The sequence below is a fragment of the Gavia stellata genome, chromosome 27 (genome assembly GCF_030936135.1).
Source record: "Gavia stellata isolate bGavSte3 chromosome 27, bGavSte3.hap2, whole genome shotgun sequence".
In the NCBI taxonomy this organism is placed as follows: Eukaryota; Metazoa; Chordata; class Aves; order Gaviiformes; family Gaviidae; genus Gavia; species Gavia stellata.
The window spans coordinates 8,341,935-8,362,631 of NC_082620.1; the positions used below are offsets into that span (position 1 = coordinate 8,341,935).

At 40.9% G+C, this 20,697-nt stretch overlaps 1 protein-coding gene across 1 annotated transcript in view; it reads left to right on the plus strand.

Annotated features, from left to right (window-relative positions):
- The first annotated feature begins 14,723 nt into the window (after positions 1–14,723).
- The window catches only part of PRDM16 (PR/SET domain 16), a 219,821-nt gene continuing 213,847 nt past the window's right edge, over positions 14,724–20,697 (plus strand). Inside the window, exons 1-2 of the mRNA XM_059829873.1 lie at positions 14,724–14,739; positions 18,228–18,577. Of these exons, the coding sequence (XP_059685856.1) occupies positions 14,724–14,739; positions 18,228–18,577 (366 nt within the window). The remainder of the gene's footprint in view (positions 14,740–18,227; positions 18,578–20,697) is intronic.

Below are 20,697 nucleotides of genomic sequence, written 5' to 3' on the forward strand. Positions count from 1 at the left end.
AAAAAAATAGATCTGAACTTATACCTTTCTTCCAATGAAATAAAATTTCAAAGCTGTATCATTTTTTATGTGATTGCTGTGAGGAGTTTTGAAAGAATAATATTTCTCCAAGCACTTCTGTATGGGTTCCTTGTTCTGTAGGTACTGATGCAGGAGGGAGAAGCCCTAGCTGCACAGCAAAATTTCACTGGTTCATCTACATATGAACATTTAAGTCATATAAGTGAAGCTTTGGATCCCATTTCCAAACTCTGTTTCATAGAGGTTGGCTGCCTCACCTGGTACGAAGGCTCATTGCTTTAGTTACCTCGTACTGCTATAACTCAGTATTCTGTATTGCTACAGTTTGTTGCTTCTGTTGGTGTCCTGTGAGGTCCAGGAAGGTCCCTGATCAGGGCTCACGGCATTGGTTTACGGCTTATTTCCAGAAGAGGAGCCTGGAAGTGTAACGTCACTCGGGAAAAGGCTTCAGTTTTCTTAAAGCTAATGCTGTTATGGTAGATCTCCCTAAAAGAACCAGTCTAGCAAAAGAATGGTGAAGCTGTCAAGACTCAGGTTTCTTTTCTCTGTTGTCTTGTGGTTTTTTGGTTTTAATTGTAATTTTAATCATGCCTTTTACTTGAGGGAGCCCTGTTCTCTTTACTTAGGATTGTGGGCCTCTGGCAGCCAAAGTCTGCTTATCCAATGTATTTGAGCCCATTAGCTATCTGCACCACGGTTTTTTTCTTTTCTTTTTTTTTGCTTTCTCTTTTCTTTCGTATATTTTTGTTAGCCTGGACTTTTTATCTGAAGAGAACAATTTTTTTTTTTTTTTTTTTTTTTTTTTTTTTTTTTTTTTTTTTTTTTTTAAGAAAAAAGGCATCCATACTGTCTTTTAACTTACATGAAGCCGTTGCAATGCATATCTCTGAGAGAATTGTTTTCAGTGTGGAACTGGAGCTTCCACAATGCCACATCTAAATTCTTGTATGCTTCATTATGTGTTTTTTCCATTTACATTATATTCTTATATACTCTTCTGCAATTATCCTTGAAAAGTGTTTTTTAAATTACATGAATGAGATTGAAAGTTGTCAGCTGGGCAGAAGATATGAATTTTCAAATTTATAGTAAATGAATAAAGGGCTGAATATACCTCTTTCAGAGATGGCTGAATTTGCTTCAAATAGAAAATAACATTAGCCAGAGCTTCTCCTTCCTGTCTTGCTCTCAATCGCTGCAGTCTCCTCTGCCATAGCAGATTGACCAGTCCTGACATGCATCTCTTTAACGTGGTACTGTGACTGTTAAAATCCAGGAGTTGAAGAGTTAAGGCACAAATAAAATCTCAAGTTCAGACTGTCAGCTTAGATAGTGCTTAGCAAGGGTCGAGGAAAAAAAGCCAGTTGTGATTTAGAAGAAAAACAGTGAGATTTGACCAATTCCATGGAATACCTTTCGTAGCCCCAGGGCAAGTGGAAGTGGTATATTAACCAAGGAATAGAGCAGAGGAGGAAAAAGGCCAAATCACATTTCTTTGAAACAAAGAGGCTTTTTACCAGGAACAAGCCTTGATAAAAATTACAGTGGCATCGCAAGTCATTTCACCCGCTCTGCCTCAGGCTATATTAAAGCAGTGAGGAAATAGGGGATGCAGCAGCCCTGAAATACAAATACAGTAGTCCCGGGAGCGTTTTTAGTATAAATAATCCTTTTTAGAATAATGTAGTGGCTTTAAATAGGGCCAGGTGGTGGGTGCAACACCCAAGATTGCTTTGGAAAAGAGTGGAGGGAAGTAGGATAGCATACCTCTGTCTGGGTGTGGGTATGTGCCCTGCAAACGCCCCATCTTCCTCATGCTTCCACCTCTTCCCATATTCTGACTTAAAACAGAATCAAATGAAATCAGCTTAAAAGTAATGTTAATGGATCTGTCAAGCTAAGCCATAAGAATACTGTGGTGTGATTGTGAATTGGATGGGTCTAAAACTGCCACAGAGTTCCCTGGCGTCGGGTGTATTTCCATTGGAGATCATGAGATTTGTACGAAAGTATCCGCTGTTGCTTGACATTTATTCACAGCTCCTTGGGCGAGTCCCGTAACGCATCCGCAAAATGCTCAGGAAACCTGTTTAACAGTATTTGTTCACAAAGTGTTAGGGAAGGATTATATGTAGTGTTATGTCCCACCGTCATTTGTTGAACTTGCTGTTATTCCTGTCCCACATTTTGCAGAAAATGTCTAGGAGCACTTTCTCAGTCAGAAGTGACTTGTAAATAGAGTTCAGTGGAAAAAAGCACTAGGACTAAACATACGCTTAGTTCTTTGTCAGGTACTTTTGTTTTTCTTATAGAGGGGAAAGTCTGTCTTTAAAGAGCACTTGAGTGATCAGGAAGAAATGCCCCGAACAGTAGTCTCTGCAGAGGTGCTCCCAATGCAAACATTTGTCGAAACTAGGATATGAAACGTTTTGAGGAGAAGTAGAGATGTCTGCAGAGAACGGGATTTAAAAAAACAGTTGTGTTTCTTACTGTCATCTCTTGCCCCATTAAAATTCCATTTTTTCGTATTAGTTAAACATTTCTGTAATCCATCAGAACAGTGGTAGCTGGAGGAAAGGTGCTTGGCCCAGGGAAAGAGTTCAATTTTGTTCCCGTAATATCAGTAACTTGACTCCTCAGCCTGATGGTGGGAAATATTTGGTAGACCTCTTAGTCGTTGCTGAATTTTCCTTACTTGCATGTTCAAGATCGACAGGTTAAATGTGAGCTGGAAGTTGGCTGAATGGATTTAGTTAGAGGTGCGTCTCAGCCACGAAGGTCAGATGTGAATTTGAAGTTCAGTTGCCGTCGTAGTGCTTGATTGTTGTAACATTTTTCCCTCCGTAAATCTGCATCATCAATTTACGGGCATTTACAGTTAAGAAAAACCGGTTGGTAATTCCTGCTTTTAACGGTTGTGAAAAGAGGACTGTCAGTATGATCACAAGGCTCTCTGTATTCCCAGAAGATGCCCAGGACATGGAGAAGACACAATTACTTGTGACTCCCGTTGTGGTTTCAAGGCCACCGTTAGGCTTGGTGGGCTCGGGGCAAGTTACGGATGTGTGGGAGCACTGAAATAAAACTCAAAGCCAGTCAGGGGCTGCCTGTAAAACCCTACAGCATTCCGTGCGCTTCAGAAGCGAATCCGTAGAAAGCAGGAAAGCCATTTCCAGTTGATTTTTGAACAGAAGCCTCAGCTCCCAGCCCCTGTCTGATCCGAGAAGCTTCTCTCTGTGGTTAACGCCTCCCTAGGAGGGAACTCTTCACAGTCTGAGCAGAGATCCCGCGCTGCAGAGCCCTGTCTATTCTTAATCGTAGGCTTGGGACAGTGACATGGGACTGTGGCCAAACCACGCTTTCTAACGAAGGAAAGTTGAGGGTTGTGAGGAGAAACTCGGGAGCAGCAGCCAAAGCCAGGGTACTTTCCAGTAACAGGTAAAGAGGAAGCCTGTGCCCCCCAGACCCAGGAATTAGCTGGCTGGAACGTATGCATTCGGAGTCAGGAGCAGTCAGATCTACTGCTAACCCCAGGCAAGCAGGCGGCACGTCAGGGAGGAACGCGCCAGCCCCAGGTCCTGCCCTCGGAGTCAGGCCCTGCCCGCACGGCACGGGGCAGCCCAGAGGCATTCGCACCGGTGGCGGTGCAGCGCTGTGTCCTCGTCTCTCCTCCCTTCTGGCGATCATAAGGTTTGCTGTCATCTGTGCACAGAGCGCCTGTTCTTTCAGACTGCTGGGTAATGCGGTTGTATAAAATCTCCAGAGATAAAAGCTTCAGCTTAATGTTTGACAACCCTTGGTGTATCCTCTTTGGGGAGGAACAGCCTCTTCTGTGTAAAGAGGAGTTTTCGCACAGATCTTCCCTTGACTTTCAGGTCTGGAAAAGACATGATTCTTGGGTCAAATGGAAGTTTGAGGCTGCTGCAAAAACATGTCCTTGAATTTTGTGAATAAAAACGCCGTCAGTCGTACGCAGCCCTAGGAGGACTTGGCTCAGGGACCAAGTGGAGTTTATGTTCTAAGAGGTCTTGAGGTGGAACGGTTTGATTTGGTTTAACCAACACAGACATGGCGGGGTGGATAATTTGGGAACCTCTTTAGCACTAGGACTGTGCATTCTACTTCTGCTCAAAATTAAGAAGTATGTGAGATAAAGACTTTCAAAGACTGAATTTTAAAAAATTGACTGGGCTAATCCATTAGAAAAAATGCGACAAGTTTTACAGAGGTTTTTTGCTTTAAAATAGAAGTGGTGGGTGGTAGAAAATAGCCTGAATACGAGGCAGGCTTTGAAATACAAAGCTAGAAATCTGGTAAATTTGTGCATATCTGAATTTAAAAAAAATCTCTTACGAGTGTTGAGGAAAATATGGTTTGCAGAGTACAGCGTTACTCAGGATGGTAAAAATAGTATGAAGCAATTTTTCACTGTTTTTGCAGAGCTCTGCTGTTTATTATGCGATATAAAATTGGTGAGCTTCACTGGAATTTTTTTGGCCGGGGATGGAAAATCCAACTTATATTGTGGCGTTAGAATGTGTGCCTCTGTGCCTCTGAAAATAGAGCTCTGCTTTTGACACCCACCTCACGGCTCAGTCCTCCGTCCTGCATTGATTCACTGATTCCCTTTTATTCTGCAGAGTCTGTTGACACTGTCCCTTTCCTTGCTCTGCCCTCCCTCCTCTCCTCCATGCCTGGGGTATGTTTGTCTGGCTCACGTTAGGAAATATAAATTGTTATCGATTAATATTAATATTTAGCATGTTTGTGAAAATGTCTTTTCCCACTGCTATTAATCTGCTATGTTAATAATGCCAGGACTCCTGTTCTGGACCCTGGGGAACCCACAGTGAGTTGAATGACAATGAGACGGTGACAACAGCCGAAAAGCTTTCACTTGGCAAAGATGTGAATTCCAATTGCAAGGTCTCCTTTTGGAGACTTACAAATGCTTTATTCTTGTTCTACGGTTTGACGTCCAGGACTGAGAGAAATATCCAGCATCATTTGTTAGTTTTTGGAGAGCTCGGCTAACTGCATTTATTTATTTATTCCAAATAGGTAACATTTCACTTAGCGGAGAATTTATCTTGCAGTCATTTTTAAAGTTCCACTTTACTGCATTTCCAGCAAAGAAATTTCTGTAGAATTGGAGCATTTCTGTAGTTTTATAGATTTTTAGAGGGGAGGTATTTTGTAGCAAAAATAAGCAAACCACTGAAAAGCAACTATGATTGTTCTTCACAAAGTGGAGCGTTTTCTTTAGGTTTTCATCTCTTCCTTTGCAGATTTTCTTTCTGTTGTATTATTTCTACAGGTTCTTCACAAATGTTTATTACGACTGTATGTGTAAGACACTGTACATTTCTTGTGATGCTTCATTGGAGCTATTATGTTGTAAATAGTTTAGAGACAGAAATCCCAAAGGCTAATATTTTTTCCAGTGGCTTTAATAATAAGATAGTAGAGCTTTTTTTCCCTAAAAGAACCTACTTTATCTACTGCTTCCAAATATGCACTGAATTAATTTTTTAACATAGCACAATTTGTAGAAATGTCGTATTGAATTCAAATATAAAACAAAATACTGAACACAGACAGATCAGGTGAAGTGCAGTTATGGACAACAACGTTCTCTGAAGAGTTTGATTCTGAAAGGATCTTCTGTGGAAATATTTTTGATGCCTGGCTGAACTAGACTTTTACTGGAAATATAATACTGGCATTTAGTGGAGAGTAATTTGGACACTTTCCCTGCTGGTTTTACTAGAGGAAAATGCGTATTAAGGAACACATTGAAATACTGTTTCAAGCTTTATTCTTCATTTCTGCCAGCAGAAATCCCTTAATAAAAGAAAACACTTAATTTTTTACTTAAAACCAAAGGCACTTTAAATCCTTAATACCTGTCTTCTTACAGCCAAGTTCTGAAGCAACTGTTTTTTTTAGAATGTTTCTCGAAAAATACATCTGATTAACTCTTCTGCTCTGTACTCGGTCATTATCTGTTCTTACAGCTCACTTCTGATGTAAGGTGTTTGCGGTTTCTTTTTAGTAAAAGGACTTGAATCTGCTTTGAGTGGCATAATGACAATCAGGACAAAACAGACCATAAATGTGAAACCTGAAAAATAAATATACAAATTAATCATGGAAAAGGTGTTATGTTTGCAAATGTTTAGTTTTTGTCATAGTCCTCTTCCTTTCCGTTCTCCTGTCTCCTTCTCCTGCCTCATCCCTCACTGTCTCTGTCTCTGAATAACTCTGCAGTTCTTAGTATTCTCCAGGACTAAATGCTTTTTTAATGTATTCTACAGCAGTTCTGCACTAGGCAGAGGTTCAGGGAAGTTTCATGTATTATGTCCTTAAACACCAATTGCAAAGACGGGGTGATTTGCGTGATAGACTGGGACACTCAAATACCGCAGGAACTGTGAAAGTTTCCCGTTGTGAGAGAAGCGCGCACAGCTTGCTCTTTTCTGAAATTTTACACAGGAGATGTGATAAAACTTGCGTCTCCTTTGGGCTTAATTTCAATGACGTGTGTAAATAAAAATGTCGGTGAGTAGTCCTGCAAAAGCGGGTGTTGCGGGATGGCATCGTTTGGATGGGCTTGGCAGAACAGGTGTTAATCGCCACAACGCGATGCCACTGAGCTACGGGGAGCTTGGCAATCAGATTTCTGAAGAGCTGGGTCTGTCAGGACTCTGTTACCTGACCACTGATTTCCAGGATCCCTTTTACAAAATCAGCATCTTCCTGCTTCTTGAGCATTCCCGAAATACTATGCTTCGTAGTGTGTAAGTAAAATATAATTACAGTTTTAAGCGAAAATACAGACCAACAAGCTAAGAGAGCTGGAGTTTGGGTGTATGCTAGATCTGGGTGGGAAGGGTTTATTACGGTTTATTATTAGGGTTTATCAGCTGAGATCTGACTGTGTGTTCAAATTGATGTGAGGTTAGCAGAATCTGAATCAGAATTTTATATGCACACCTACTCAGTGGAATTTAGCTGGTGGGTTTGTCAGTTGGAGCACAGCCAGTAACTTGTGACTTAGCCTATCGCAACTGTGTGACCGCTACGTCTTGAGCAGGGAATATGCAATACCAGATCTTCACCTAGAACCATTTTGATTGTCCCCAGTTCCTTTTAATTGTAGCATTTTGGAGATTTTCAGATAATGAAGTCAGGGAGCCTGTGAAAACCTATGGATATGTTCTAAAGAAGAAACAGGTTTACTTCACTGAGAAATATTTCTAATGTACTTTATGTATTAGTGTCATCTGTTATTCAAGGCCCAGGATTGGGGGGGGTGGAATCAGAGATAATCGAAGGGAAGAAAAATGTTATTTCAAGCTGGATATTTCTAGATATGTTCAGCATCTATGGAGGAAAAAACAGTCAAAATCACAGCAACTTATAGCAGAAGTGCCCATTAAACGAAAAAATTAAATAGTGGATTGTATTAGCAGTTTAATTTCTCAAAGGCAGGAACGGATCGTGTGGCACTCCTTTGGCACAGTGGCATGTTGGCAAAACCACTTCTCATTTGTGACCGCTTCCCTCCCTCTACATTTATTTCCCAAGTCTATTTTTCAACTGTAAAACTTGTGAAGATGAAGGGGTTTCATGAATGAATGAAAGAGAAAAAAGCCACTTCTAAATGTGCGTTTAAAGCAGAATTTACTTTTCCTCCTGCGGCAGCTAGAGCTGTATGGAGACCTTTCAGAGCGCTGCTCCGTGGTCTGAGCGCTGTGCAGGCCACTGGCCCACGTGCGCACAGGAGGTCGCTCCTTGGCGGTTTCGGGTTTGGTTGCTGGGTGTGTTGCTTTCTGCCCAGCATCCACTACCAATGCTGTAGCTCCTTACCAGTACAGCTTAGGTGGAGGAGAAGGATTCTTGCAATGAATGGAAGGAAGAAATTGTGTGACAGGCTCAAGAATCTTAAGTAACTTACTCTTTATTGTCCTTTCTTTACAGCCATTAAAATTAAATGAATATTGCCTGTGGATGGAGGAAGAGCCATTTTTGTATGGCCATGAAGCATTTAATGCTTCAGTCCGTCCTTAATGAAAGAGGAATAATTCTCATCACCACAGTTTTGGCACTGATTTGTGTCCTCTCTGGCAGAAGGAAACGCAGGTATTTTAGACTAGCTTCCAGAGATGGTCTTGCACGGAATTTTAGATCTTTGGCTTATGTATGCAAACTCTTTGAAGTGTTGCTAATACCAGCCGCTCTTTTCTTTAGTCTGAAGACTCCCTGTGTGTTGAGGAAAATGTGCCTTTGTAGGTGAACCGTCTTGCCAATAGTTGGGAGTTGGTTACCTTCACTGGGAAACCATTGCTGGATGAACTGAATAATGGAGTCTTACTGAGGATTGTGTTGGACACCTTGACTTTTTTATTTTGATGCTGCAAAAGCGTGCAAAGCATGCTGCAGAAGACCTGTGTCCTAAAGAACGTGAGCCTGTGTGAGACGGGATGCCGGTTCCTGGCACTGCAGAGTGCTTGAAATTTGTGGGAATCACAAATGTAACAAGGGCCAGACAGATTCAGTCCAAGTAGGGACTAGGTTTCTGATTTTCTATTGTATTTCAGCTGTGGCCATCAGGTGGCAATCTGATCACTAAGATCATTCCCTGTTCTGAAGTCACTGTTTGGGTGGGTGCTGTTTGGTGCTTTCGAGTGTCCTTTGTGATTTATAGATGTGTCTTCTAAGTTTTGGTCTGCGCCTGGCTGTCAGCTTTCTGCCCTGTTCAGGATGAAGTGAGAGCAGGGAGCGAGGTTCATGCAGAATTCTGAATGGAGTAAGGCAGGGTATAGGATATGTACTTGTTATAATTTACCTGAAGTAAATTATAGATGGGCAGCACAATATTCAGAGGTAATGAACCCTGTCAGTTGTTGGCAGTAGTTAAGCACATACTTGCTTCATGTAAGTATTTACACTCTTGGCTGAATTAGGCTGTATTGTTGATGATTCGTTCCAGCTCTGCTGGCCTACAAATTGGTCATAAAAATGACTATTTTTGCTGATGAAACATACTGAGTGTACAGCAAATGGAGACAGAATCCTGTCACCCCGGAGTTAATAATGTAGGCGGTCTTGTTTTCTGGAGGTGTGAAATATTCTCTGCCTTCTTTCTAACATAGCACTGTAGCTGGAATATTTTTGTTGGATTGTTTTGTTTTCTTACCCGGGGAATGTTTCTAAAGGAAAATCCATACAGTGCAGGAACCTCGGTACGTTCCGTGGAGTTGTAGAGGTGGTGGCGACGTCCCTTTTTGGGTTGGAAAAGATGGTTGAGGTCACCCACTGCCTTTCCTCTAGAGTCAGAACCCCAGGGAAGTCCTGGCCTAGTGGGTGTTTTTCTGATGATACCTTTTATATTTTAATAGCCCCAAACCAAACAGTTCTAGACAATACTATGGTTTTGATACCTGTATGCGTTTCTAAACTTACAGCTAGGAATGAGTTGCGAAGTTTGAGTAATTAAGTAAAAACACCTTTCAACAATCAGTTAATCCCTAAGGAAAAGGAGTGTGTCATTCTGTCACTGTGTTGTTTCAGTCATAGGTATGAAGTCATGATTCTGCGTGCATATTTGTATTTTCTACTCAAATTTTTTTCTTGGGCCTGAGATTCCAGGTTAGCTTCTGAGGCAAAGTAGAAGGTCAGTGGATGCCTGTAATTCTTCACCTTGTTGTTTAGAAAATGTAAATACCTGTTTTTGTACGCATACGTTGTATTAATACAGACCAATTTGCAAGAGCATCCTCTGACCTGGCAGCATTGTGGACTTCAACCTGTTGTTGTTTTATGCACAAGTAAAAATGAGCTGTTTTCTGTGAACATCCCGTTCTGGAGCTGTCTGCCAAATTAGAGCTTGGAAAGTCACCCGGTGTCAGCCAGCAGCACAATGCCATGGAGTATGACCAAAGTGTTATGGGCTCAGTCCTGTGTTCTCTTTCCTCTTGATATTCCCATTGCTCTCAATGGGAGTTCTGAGGACAGAAGAATTGTAGGATCGGGCCCAGTTTTATATTTATTTCAAGGTCAGTGAAATTCAAGGCAGATTATGCTTACTGATCAGACACTGGTTGCCCGATATCAACTCATTGTTGGTGTGTTCTCTGAGTGTCCCTAGCAAAGGAGTCGGAGATGTTCTTTGCAATGTCTGTGAATGTAGAAGATGCTTAGCCATTGCAGATAAGTAGATATTTCCTTGGCAGAATTTTATATAATAATATTAATAAATGTATTAAAAAACAAATACAAAACCTACAAAAAACCCCACCCAAAATCTAAAGCATTGTTTCTTCTACCACCATTTCCTTTAACATCAGACTTTCTTTTTCTTTCATTACAGCTGCTAAATAGATTATTCATGAGGTCTCTACCAATACTAAAGCATCACTCTCATTGTTGCAAGAACCTCATTGGTGTCACACAGATTTTAAGCCTATGCCCATATCTGATTATCTGTGGAAACAGCCTTTCAATGGCTCTTTTTATTGAGTAATTTTGCTAGTGAGCTTTGAAGGACTAATTTTAGTTTCATGACAATAACAATAAGGTCAAGTTGTATTTCTGTGCTGCTTTTCACATAACCAGACATTCCAGAGCATTGAAATACTTGCCGTTAGAAGAGGGGCAGATGTAGGACAGCATGGTTGTCATCAGTGAATGGCCACATCCCACATACAGCTCTCGAGTAGCAGCCAGCTAATTTGTGATGAAACTCAGTAGAACTGAAGATTGTTCCTAAACAGCAAGATGTTATCTGCTTTTTTTTTTTAACCAGTTGTGTTACGTCTAGGGTAATGGTGGGAGGAGCACTGAGGTCAGTAAACGGTACAATATGCAGTGAGGGCAATCTAGAAGATTCTGCAGTGCAGTGATTATAGGCCTATCAGCAATGCAATAACCAGAAATTAAGGAGGCTTAATCGAATCTGAAGAAGCAGTGCAGGCAGATGGACTTGTCGCAGATGCTTCAACTCTAATCAACACTAAACCCCAGCTGCTGAATTTGCCTAAAATCCCTGGAATAAACATGACCTGTGGAGAAGATCTGCTAGCACATCTGTGTGTTTTAGTCAAATCTGCCTAGTATCTCTGGAAGCTCTTCCACAGCAGGGCTTACCACTTTAGAACTAGACTCAGACGGCACGCTGCCTGGAGTTTTGCCCAGGTGATGTGCTGGCCAAGGCAGGTACAGCTGATGGGAAGGGGAGACACGGAGCCGTGCTGTGCGAACGCCCGCTGCCTCCTGCGGATCCGGGGCAGATGCAGACTGGGTGCCCGGTTCTGTCCGAACAGCTCTGCTTGGCGGTGCGCAGGAGGAACGACAGGTACAGGAACGGCTCTGACTTTCTCTGACAGCCCTGCCTGTTCATAAATACTATGTAAAAGCTATCGATCCAAATATTTGATTGTGGTGACAAACCCAACGTGCATACACATACCTATTTGGTGATTCTGCTCACACAGATGCCATATGTTATGTCTTGTATGAGAACTATTGTGACCTGAAAATGTTCTGTTTCATTGTCATTCCATGCCTGTTGCCAGTCCCTGATAACTGATTTTAGCAACTGAAAAGGCAGAAGGAAAAGATTACCTGTGTTTCTTGATTTCTCTTGAAATATGAGGTCAGTCAGATGTGGATTCAACCTCAGAGTAAATTAAAATTTAACCAGAACTGGCCTGATTGTCCCACAGAAGAAATTGAATTAACAGTGTTCAGTAGCGAGGTGTCTTTATACTTGTATCATTTGAAAATTTTCACAGGTCGTGCTCCAATAAACCTAGTTTTGCTTTTCAACTCAGTTGGAATTCCTGTTTCTTAAGTGCAAAAGAGGCTAATCATAGAGTAGAAAATAATTTGACTTGCTAATACTAGGAGAGAAAACATTTACAGCAACCACAAGTATTTTCAGGATTATGGAGTATATCATACTTATGAAAGCTTGTTTCTGGCGACATGTTTGAGTAAGGAGGGTTGCACTTTTTAGCAGAGGAAACATTTGTAAGCTGTAGCAGGCAGTTCTCTGTATTTCTCAAAAGCTGGAGCAAAAAAATGTTGGCAAAGGAATCAAAATCTTCTTCTTTAGTAAAGTCTGCCACCAGGATTCTTAGGCATGAACTCAGGAAAATCTTTATTAGGCATAAAAAAAAAATAGAGGAGGAGATGTGTCTTTCACACAGAAGGTGTATTCTGAGGATATAGAAGAGATGTAGTATGTATACCTTAAGTCGAGCCTTGCTTTTTCAGCCATTCTTCCCTGATGGTTTCTATTTGGCAGCAAGAACTGTCTTCCATGCTGCAGTGAAAACTGTAATTTTTGTTGGGTGCTGTTTCCCCCCCGATTACATCAGAGGTCAGTCATTAATATGCACTGTGGGAGTCCCTCTCATTTCTGCGTGGTCCACAATGAGGCGGTTGTTGGACTTGTTATCATAGTGGAAACTACTGTGCAATGAAAGCACGGTCATGCTGCCTCATGTTTAATTGAGAGATGGCAAATCTGTTCCCAAAATACTTCAACTACTTGTATTGTATGACAAATGTGTTTTTCTTTTTCCCTTCATCTGTTTCCCTCCCCCCCTTTTTTCCTTTTTCGATGAAAAAAAGCTCCGTTTTCGTTACATATGAATGTTGTAGCTTAGCAATTGACTCCTCTCGGAAAAATCGCCAAACATTATTACTCTTTGACTCTACCGCTTTCACTCTTAAGCTTCCTATCTCTTATGTATTCCAGGCTCCCTGGGACTTGGTGGGGGTCGGTTTTTTTTTTTTCTCCTTTAGCATGTTCAGAACTGGTTGTGTAACTTGCTTCTCAAGCTTATATCCTGTTCATACCGACGTCCGGCATCATCATTGGTGCGTTCTTGTAGGACCTGGTCAGCAGGGATGCCTTTACGCCTCTAGAGGGTGAGACAGGCCACATCCAGAGAACAGCCCTTCAATGCTCTATACTTCCGTGAATAACTGTACTCTGTATCTATAAGGCCTGGTTCTCAGCTTATTTGCCCTGAATCTTTCTTTTCTTGCCATAGCTCTGTTGACTCTTCGTAGTAAGAGTTCATGTTATGAAATGCTGGGGCCTACTGGAAGATGCTCCCAGATCATCACCACTTGTCTGATGGGAGTGCTTGAGAATTACTTTGGGTATTGCTCATTTTTTTGATCAGGAGTAGTTCTTCAGTCTATACGTAGTTTTCTGATGGATGAAAATTATTTAACATTAAATCAATAAACTAGGCCATCTCTATACCAGTTTTATTCCTATCAGGTAGAATTTCCAGAATCAGAACTGGAAAGCTCAGCTGTTTTTTTGTCACTGCTGGTCACCTCCTCAAAGCTTGCCTTTTTCCAAGTCGATTTATTCATCCATCTCGGTTGCTTGCCACTTGTTTTGCACCGTTCCCTTGATTAAATCTGATTCTGCACTTCAGTACGCCTCTTTTAGAGGTTCTGCTCTGAGACTTCCCGGTTAGAATAATATTTTGGTGCATATGTAAGCACTGTTTGCAATTCCTTGAGATGCTTTCCCTTTCAACAGAAAGGGTATCTTTTGTTTAGTGTTGAAAAAGCAGGGTACTAACCAACATCCCTTTTTGCTCTGTGAACTACAGAACTGGAAGGAAATAATAATCCACGTGGGGCTTCAATTAATGGCTGAAATTGTGTGCTATAAAGCTGATGCACTAGCTGATGGGAATACTTGCGTTTATGTTAATTCAGGATTAATTTGTGATTAATAACTATGGATTTATTATGGTGTAGCTACAACTAACTTGAAGTGTAATTTCATGTGAACTGTTTTTGCTTTATACAATGAATCATAATTTTCTTACTGACTGGTATTTTGGAATATAACATTTTCCCCAACTTTCTGTTAAAACTACAGTTTTCTTGCCAGCTTAAACCCCCTGTATTTGGAAGTAACATCAATTCTGCTTCAATTTGATATGAGGCATGTGAATATCAGTTCATCACATTCAATTCAAATAGGGTATTCTAATATGCTAATGAGCACTCCAATTAATGTGGTAAAAACTTTGACGATACACAGTATTTACTTTTTTGATTCCTAGTAGCTTTCAGGGAAGATTTCTGAAATTTACTTCCTCCTTAATCTCAAACCATTAGAGTGAAAATGCTCTTTTTTAGTTAGAGGGAAATTTCATTAATGGGCTTTGTGCCCTGGGAAGTTGGAACTAAATATACATGTATATCATGTTTTGGGTATAGGAAATATGAGATATAAGAGCCCAGTTCTGGTAACTCTATGTTTAAATGGTTTATGATGCCTGAATAACTGGTCATTTAAGTACAGCCTATGATGTTAAAAGTATTATACTTTGTGTGATAAAGATCGTAAAATCTGTAAAAGGCCCTGTTGAGCACTAACAATCTGCAGAGGTAAACACATCCCAAAGATTAATCTGTTGTCTTCAGTGGAGGTCCTTTGGAAAATTTCTCTGGATTTAGCACTCACTTGGATGATCCTGGAATCCTCTAGGCAGTTCTAATACAGATAGTTCAAAAAAGTTGTTGAAAAACCACAGATGGTGTAGTCAGGAGTCTTTAAAGGGTTGAAAACACACATTTCAGTGAAAGATATTCTATCCTATGTAGCTCATTCAAGAGGTTAAGAGGTGACATCCTCAAAAATTGAAAAGGGAGAGATGTTGAATGCAGAAGGTAAAAAGGAGGCAGACGGCTTGCCAGGGAGAGAGGAGACAAAGGGGCTTGTAATTCCCCATTAGCACTTGCTGTCGAACTGAGTGCTTTGGGGGGGGGTGTTGTACAAGCCCTTTTCCCTTCACAGTAAGCACTACTGGGCAAAGCGTAGTGGTGCAGTGTGCCGGTGGAGCAGTGTACTGGGGCTTCTTGGCCGTTGCTGGAAAATCTTAAAGTAGGGTTTTTTTCAGCCTAAAATATAAGCTATGTACCACCTTTTGATCGTGAAGATGGAAATAATTCAGAGAAGCCCTGTGGTCTGAGTAATGCAGGAGGTCATATGGAATTAACACAAATCCTCTTTTCTGTCCTTAAAATCTATCAATGACATATCTATTTGCAGATCTGTTGGTTTGTTCACGATACACCTCTGCATCGCTGCGTAGGAGCTCTCTAGTGCAGCAGACCAGCTTGGCTCAGGAAATCAGTCGTCAAGGTTTTCTAGTCAGAATGCAGATGCTGCAGTGGATAAGAGAAACTAGTGACGTGGGGTTTGTTTTTGTTTAAGACAGCAGCTTGCATGTTTTTTTCTGTTCACCTCTGAATTGCTTCTTTTGGCTGCCCAAAGAATGCTTCGCCTGTACATCAAACCTTAAAAAACCAAAGAATTTAAAGATTTCATAAATGTAAACAAGGTACTATTGTGTAGCATGTTTTTGTTGTCTCAAAAGGAACTCAAGGTCTTGGCTTTCCAGCACACTAGGAGTGACTGGAACCACTTCTGTCATAACTGAGGTCTGGTTAGCAGTGACTGTAGGCCTGCATTTGGATTGCAAACTGTGGCGATGCTCCTACAAATTACCCTGCTCTGGGTTTGTCCACTGACTGGGGAAAAAGAAATCGCCTCCATTCATAGTTATTATAGGTGTTGTGAGGTTAGAGGTTCTGGTGAAGGTACGTTTTTCAGACAGGAACTGTGATGGCAGTCTTGCGGACAAAAGTCTCTTTCCTTTCTGTCCTACCTTTGGAGGAGGAGGAGGAGGATGCTTTCCTCATGAAGGTGATCGGTTAAGACCTGGGGTTCATTTTCCAGCTCTGTTAGCAACCTGTTTATTCTTTCTATGGCTATGTGTCTCACCTGTAAGACTCTATAAGCCATTTCCCCTTCTATGTCTTTGTAAATTCTGTGAAGAAGGAGCTCTCTTCTAAGCAGGGCTGGTTAATCAGGCTGAATAGGAGCTTTCAGCACTAGTATCACAGTAATAATAATAATAATAATAATGATAATAATAATAATAACTGCATTTCATAAGAATAAGCGTATTCCAAACACAAGTACGTCAGAATGTGGTTTGACTGTGGGAATTTCACTGTATACAAGTCCAAGGGAAAGTTGGTCAAAACCCAGAGTTTTCTGTCTTTGGGGAACTTTGTAAAAAGTAATAAGAAATTTTTAAAAAAATCACTAATTTTGTAATCAAAAGACTTAAATTTCAAATTTTTATATGGTCAGGAAAGCAAAGGAGGAAAGGGGACAATTAATTTTGAAATGATTGGTGTGTTTGGTTCTGAAAATAGAAAAACAAAACGTATTCTTGGGTTCTGAGATCTGACATCCGCTCAGCTATGATCCCCCGCGTTTCCTGGCCCTGTGACAGAGGGGGAAGAGTTGGAGTGGAGCTCCAGCTGTGTTGTCCAGGCTCCTGATGTGGAAATGTGGCCAAGTCTCTGTTAGAACTACAGGTCCGGGGGACTTGTAGAATCCCGTCTGTATAGCAGGGAAGAGCTGGAGGAAGCCCTAAGAGTCCTTATGGCAAGGCTACCTTGGAAGATCAGCCTCTTTGATTGATTCATAAATGAATTTGGAGGAAATGTGGCGGTTTCTTAGCAGAACTGCACCCAGCAAGCAGAATTCTGCCGTGAAATCACTGAAATGCGTGTCTGAATTGAAGCATTTTGGATTCAGCAGACTATCATTTTCCGGTTAAAAGTATTTTTCTGAAAACTTCTTAGTCAACTCCTGTGCTCACAGACTTTTTTCTTATTTAGTTTTCTTTCAGTGCATTCTGGTAAACATGTCTCAGATTATTTGGTTTTGGCAAGTGATGGAAGAGGAAGGGATGTTTGAAGAATATTTTTAGCTTGTACAAGCCAATATCAAACCAGAAAATGGATGCATGTTGTTACAGGTTTAATAACGGAATTGACTTGTAGTTCTCTGAAGTGTGATAATTTGTTGCTGGAAAATGAAGCTTAAAAATCCTTGCGGGATTTAAGGGTATTTACTTTGTGTGTGTGTGTTTTCCCCAAACACACGCTCCCTTCCTATCCTCCGGACTAATTTGCTTCCCAGTCTTTTGTAGGCACTGAGCTGAACAGTGCTGTAATTACACTGAAGATGCTAAACATGAAAGATTTGACATGGTATTTCTAACTGGATGCAGTTATCAATTCTGGCTAGTAATGTCAACTCCTCCTACTTAAAATTTTGCCTTTATTCTATATACATCCCATTCAAATCTTCTTATGCGTGTGGTGTTTTTTTTCTTTTCCTACTACCTTAAACAACTGAAGAAGTTGAGGCATGGGAAAAAAGCTGCACACAAATCATTATTTTAAAAAAGGAAGAAAGAAATAGTGACTCGCCTCCGAAATTCTTACATCCTGAATAGTATGGAATTAAATAAGCATTTTAAGCCTGTGTTTTTAAGTGCTTGGGTTTCTTTTTAAAGAATAAAGTTATAATACTACTTGGGTTAATCTGTTTCTGTCTCGTTTATGAGATGTTGCATGGAATAGAATAAAGTTGTACAGCTTTTCCCTACCTTTCTCTTTGACTGTTGTAGCAGTATTGCAATCCAGATCCCCGTCCTGTGGAGTTCAGTGAAACAATATCTGCACTGTGGTTGAGAGTGTAGCTTAAAATGCTCACTGTTGAAGCATGTAGGACGCATTAGTCTTAAAGTAGTATTACAAACTAGTAATGCTTTTGTTACACCTGAAAAGGTACATTGCTGAGATGTAGCTGGAAGGTCACGTCAGCCACGGCTTCTGTTGTGTGACTCATTGAACCCAAGAAACCCAAACAGTTCTTGGCAAACTTAAGTTGCGTTTTACCTTAATTTCTCTTTTATTTCCTCTACAAAATATACTGAGACAGGTAAAACAATAAATGGTTACAGGGAACCTCAGACACCTCTTCTGTGCTTTCTTCCCTCTTGCCGTTACTGAAAGACAACCGCTACAGTAACCCTGATCCAGTACAACGTGACAGGCCTGCAGTTAGCTTCCATCTCATCCTTCGACAGCACTGAATATTGTGCAGCCAGGTTGAATATTCTTACCTCAGTTCTACCTGAGTTCTGTAGGTGAGGGTTATCTTTGTTCTGCTGCTACTTCTATCTGTAAAGCATGTGAACTAGGCTTTATGAAACTTTGTCCCAAGAAGAGATTAACTAATGTTCACGTGAGTATTTCAGTGTGTTTTGTTCTGCTGTTTCCCCTTTTAGGTGACAGCGAGATTGTAAATAATATGTACGAGACCGACCCTGATCTCCTTGCTGGCGAAAGTGCAGAGGAGGAAACAGAGGACAGTATTATGTCCCCCATTCCTGTCGGACCTCCATCACCCTTTCCCACCAGTGAGGACTTCACTCCCAAGGAGGGCTCACCTTATGAAGCTCCCGTCTACATTCCTGATGACATTCCAATCCCACCAGATTTTGAACTCAGAGAATCTTCGATTCCAGGGGCAGGGCTAGGGATTTGGGCCAAAAAGAAGATTGAAGTTGGGGAAAGATTTGGACCCTATATGACAGTACAGAGGAGCACATTAAAGGAAACAAACTTTGGATGGGAGGTAAGCGTGTTGAATGTGATAATCACATTCATTTGTCTTCTGTGCAAACTGTTCATACAGCTAGACTGAGTCCTGACTGGCCTGGGGACAGAAGTAGTGACTTTGCTAATGCCGTATTTCCCTGCGTTATTTTGCATCCCCGATTACATGCGGTATTTAAAAAGCAGCAGAAGTCCTTTTTAAGATAGCTTATTGGGTTACAAATACTGCTCTAGCACCATTTTAGAAGGTTGTTTTTAAATGATGTTGGGTCACTTCTTAAAGTGCTTGTCATTTTCAAATTGTGTTCAGAACTTGTCACAATGGAAGAAATATGATTAGTCGCATCATGTTTTGTAGTTGGGTGTGTTACCTTTGACTTCCAGTCCATGTTAGCTGTGCAGGCGTTATTAACTGGTCATAGAAAAATAGCATGTACCCATTAACACCCTAGATGTTCTTGAGTTCTTGTTCAGCAGCAAATATAAAGAAATGTGAAAGTCATTTTTCCCTAAGAGCTAAACAAAAACCAATCTTCAGTAGGAAAAACACCACTATCCCAGAACTCCTATCTTTCTCCCTGCCTTTCTGGGATTGTCCCAGAAATCATCTTAGTCTCTTCTGGTCCTATGTTCTTGATTTGAAAATATCCATACCGCTAAGATTATCATAAATTATAGTAGATTCTGTGAACCGTGAAACGTAGCCTAGGATTTATGCTCTGTGTCCACAGTCCTATCCCAGTGCATCCAGTGTCCATTATAAAATACATAATTGCTTCTCTAGTGTAGCCCTAATGTCCACCCCAACACTACAATACCCTGCTGTGCGTCGATCGGATCTGCTGTCTTTTGTCTTGAGGAAGAGGCTGCATCTGGGGCAGCTGGTTCAGAGAGCTTTGGCTGGCTAGGACTCACATGCCATTTGATAGGCTAGCCCTGTCCCTCAAAATACGTGGAAGCTGAGTTTTACCTGCCTTTTCTCTGGGTGAAGCAGTAACTTGGCCTGTTTTCTCCATCAGCCACTAACTGACGTGAAGCCATGGTTTAAAAGCTGTTGGACTGCAGAGGTGGGAAGCAACTAAGGGATAAAACATTAAGACTTGCCAAGTGGGCAAGCCAACAGTGCAACCACAGAAGCCCTGTTTTCTTAGAAAACGAGGTCAAAAAGGCCAAACTTAAGTGTTAACATTTTAAATTTGATATTTACACTCTTGATTGTGAAGTCTGAAAAATCAGTGAACAGTTAGATTCTGTATGTCCAGATGGTTTTGTTTAATTTTTAATGTGTGGGAAGTGCAGGAAAAAGCAAAAAACACTTGCTATAAAACCAAAAATCAGTCATGTTTTGTCGTTCTGCAGTAGGAAATGTCTGAAGAGCTAAAATCAGAATGAGTCGAGAGTTTTGTTTTCTCTCTTTCGTAATGCAGGGAAAGAATGGAAATTCGTCTGAGAGTTTTGATTCCCTTTCCCCCCCGCAGATGGCATTCCTCAGAAGTTCATCTTTGAGTTAGCTGCTTTCCTTGTGAATATCATTACAGAATAGTTGATTAGTACTGCTGTATTAGCTTCAAAACATGGGGTATTTTGGGGGGGACACCCCCCCCCCCCCGTTAATATACTGGAAATACTTGTCTGTTTCAGGGAGGCTGTAGGTATGAGGCAGCTTCAGATTACCTAATGTACCAGTCACGTTAAGGTCTCTCTGAAATGAAGCACAGTTTTCCTCTAGGAATATGCAATATTGGTTATTTGAAGGCTGCAGTGTGGAAGTGGCTCCTGCTGAATTCTCTTTTTCTGAACCTAGTATTTATAGGTGGCATTTGGTTTTGGGGTTTTTTTTCCCAAGACAATGATTTTTTTGGAACAAAGTGCTATCCTCCTTGGCTGCTAGAAGTCAGACTAAATTTGAGTAATGCAAATCTTTTTTTTCTATGACCTTGGCAAAACTTTGTCCTTGTGTTTTCCATTTCTGATGAAAGTTTGTATTTACATTCACGTTTTTAAGAAACATTCCCTATATCCATTCTGCACTGAATGCCGGGCCTGATAGAAGCCATATCTGTTAACTTTGGTCTACGTTGACTTTGCGATACTATTTATTTTTGTAGTAATTGAACAAACTTTCTTTCTCGGTGGTAT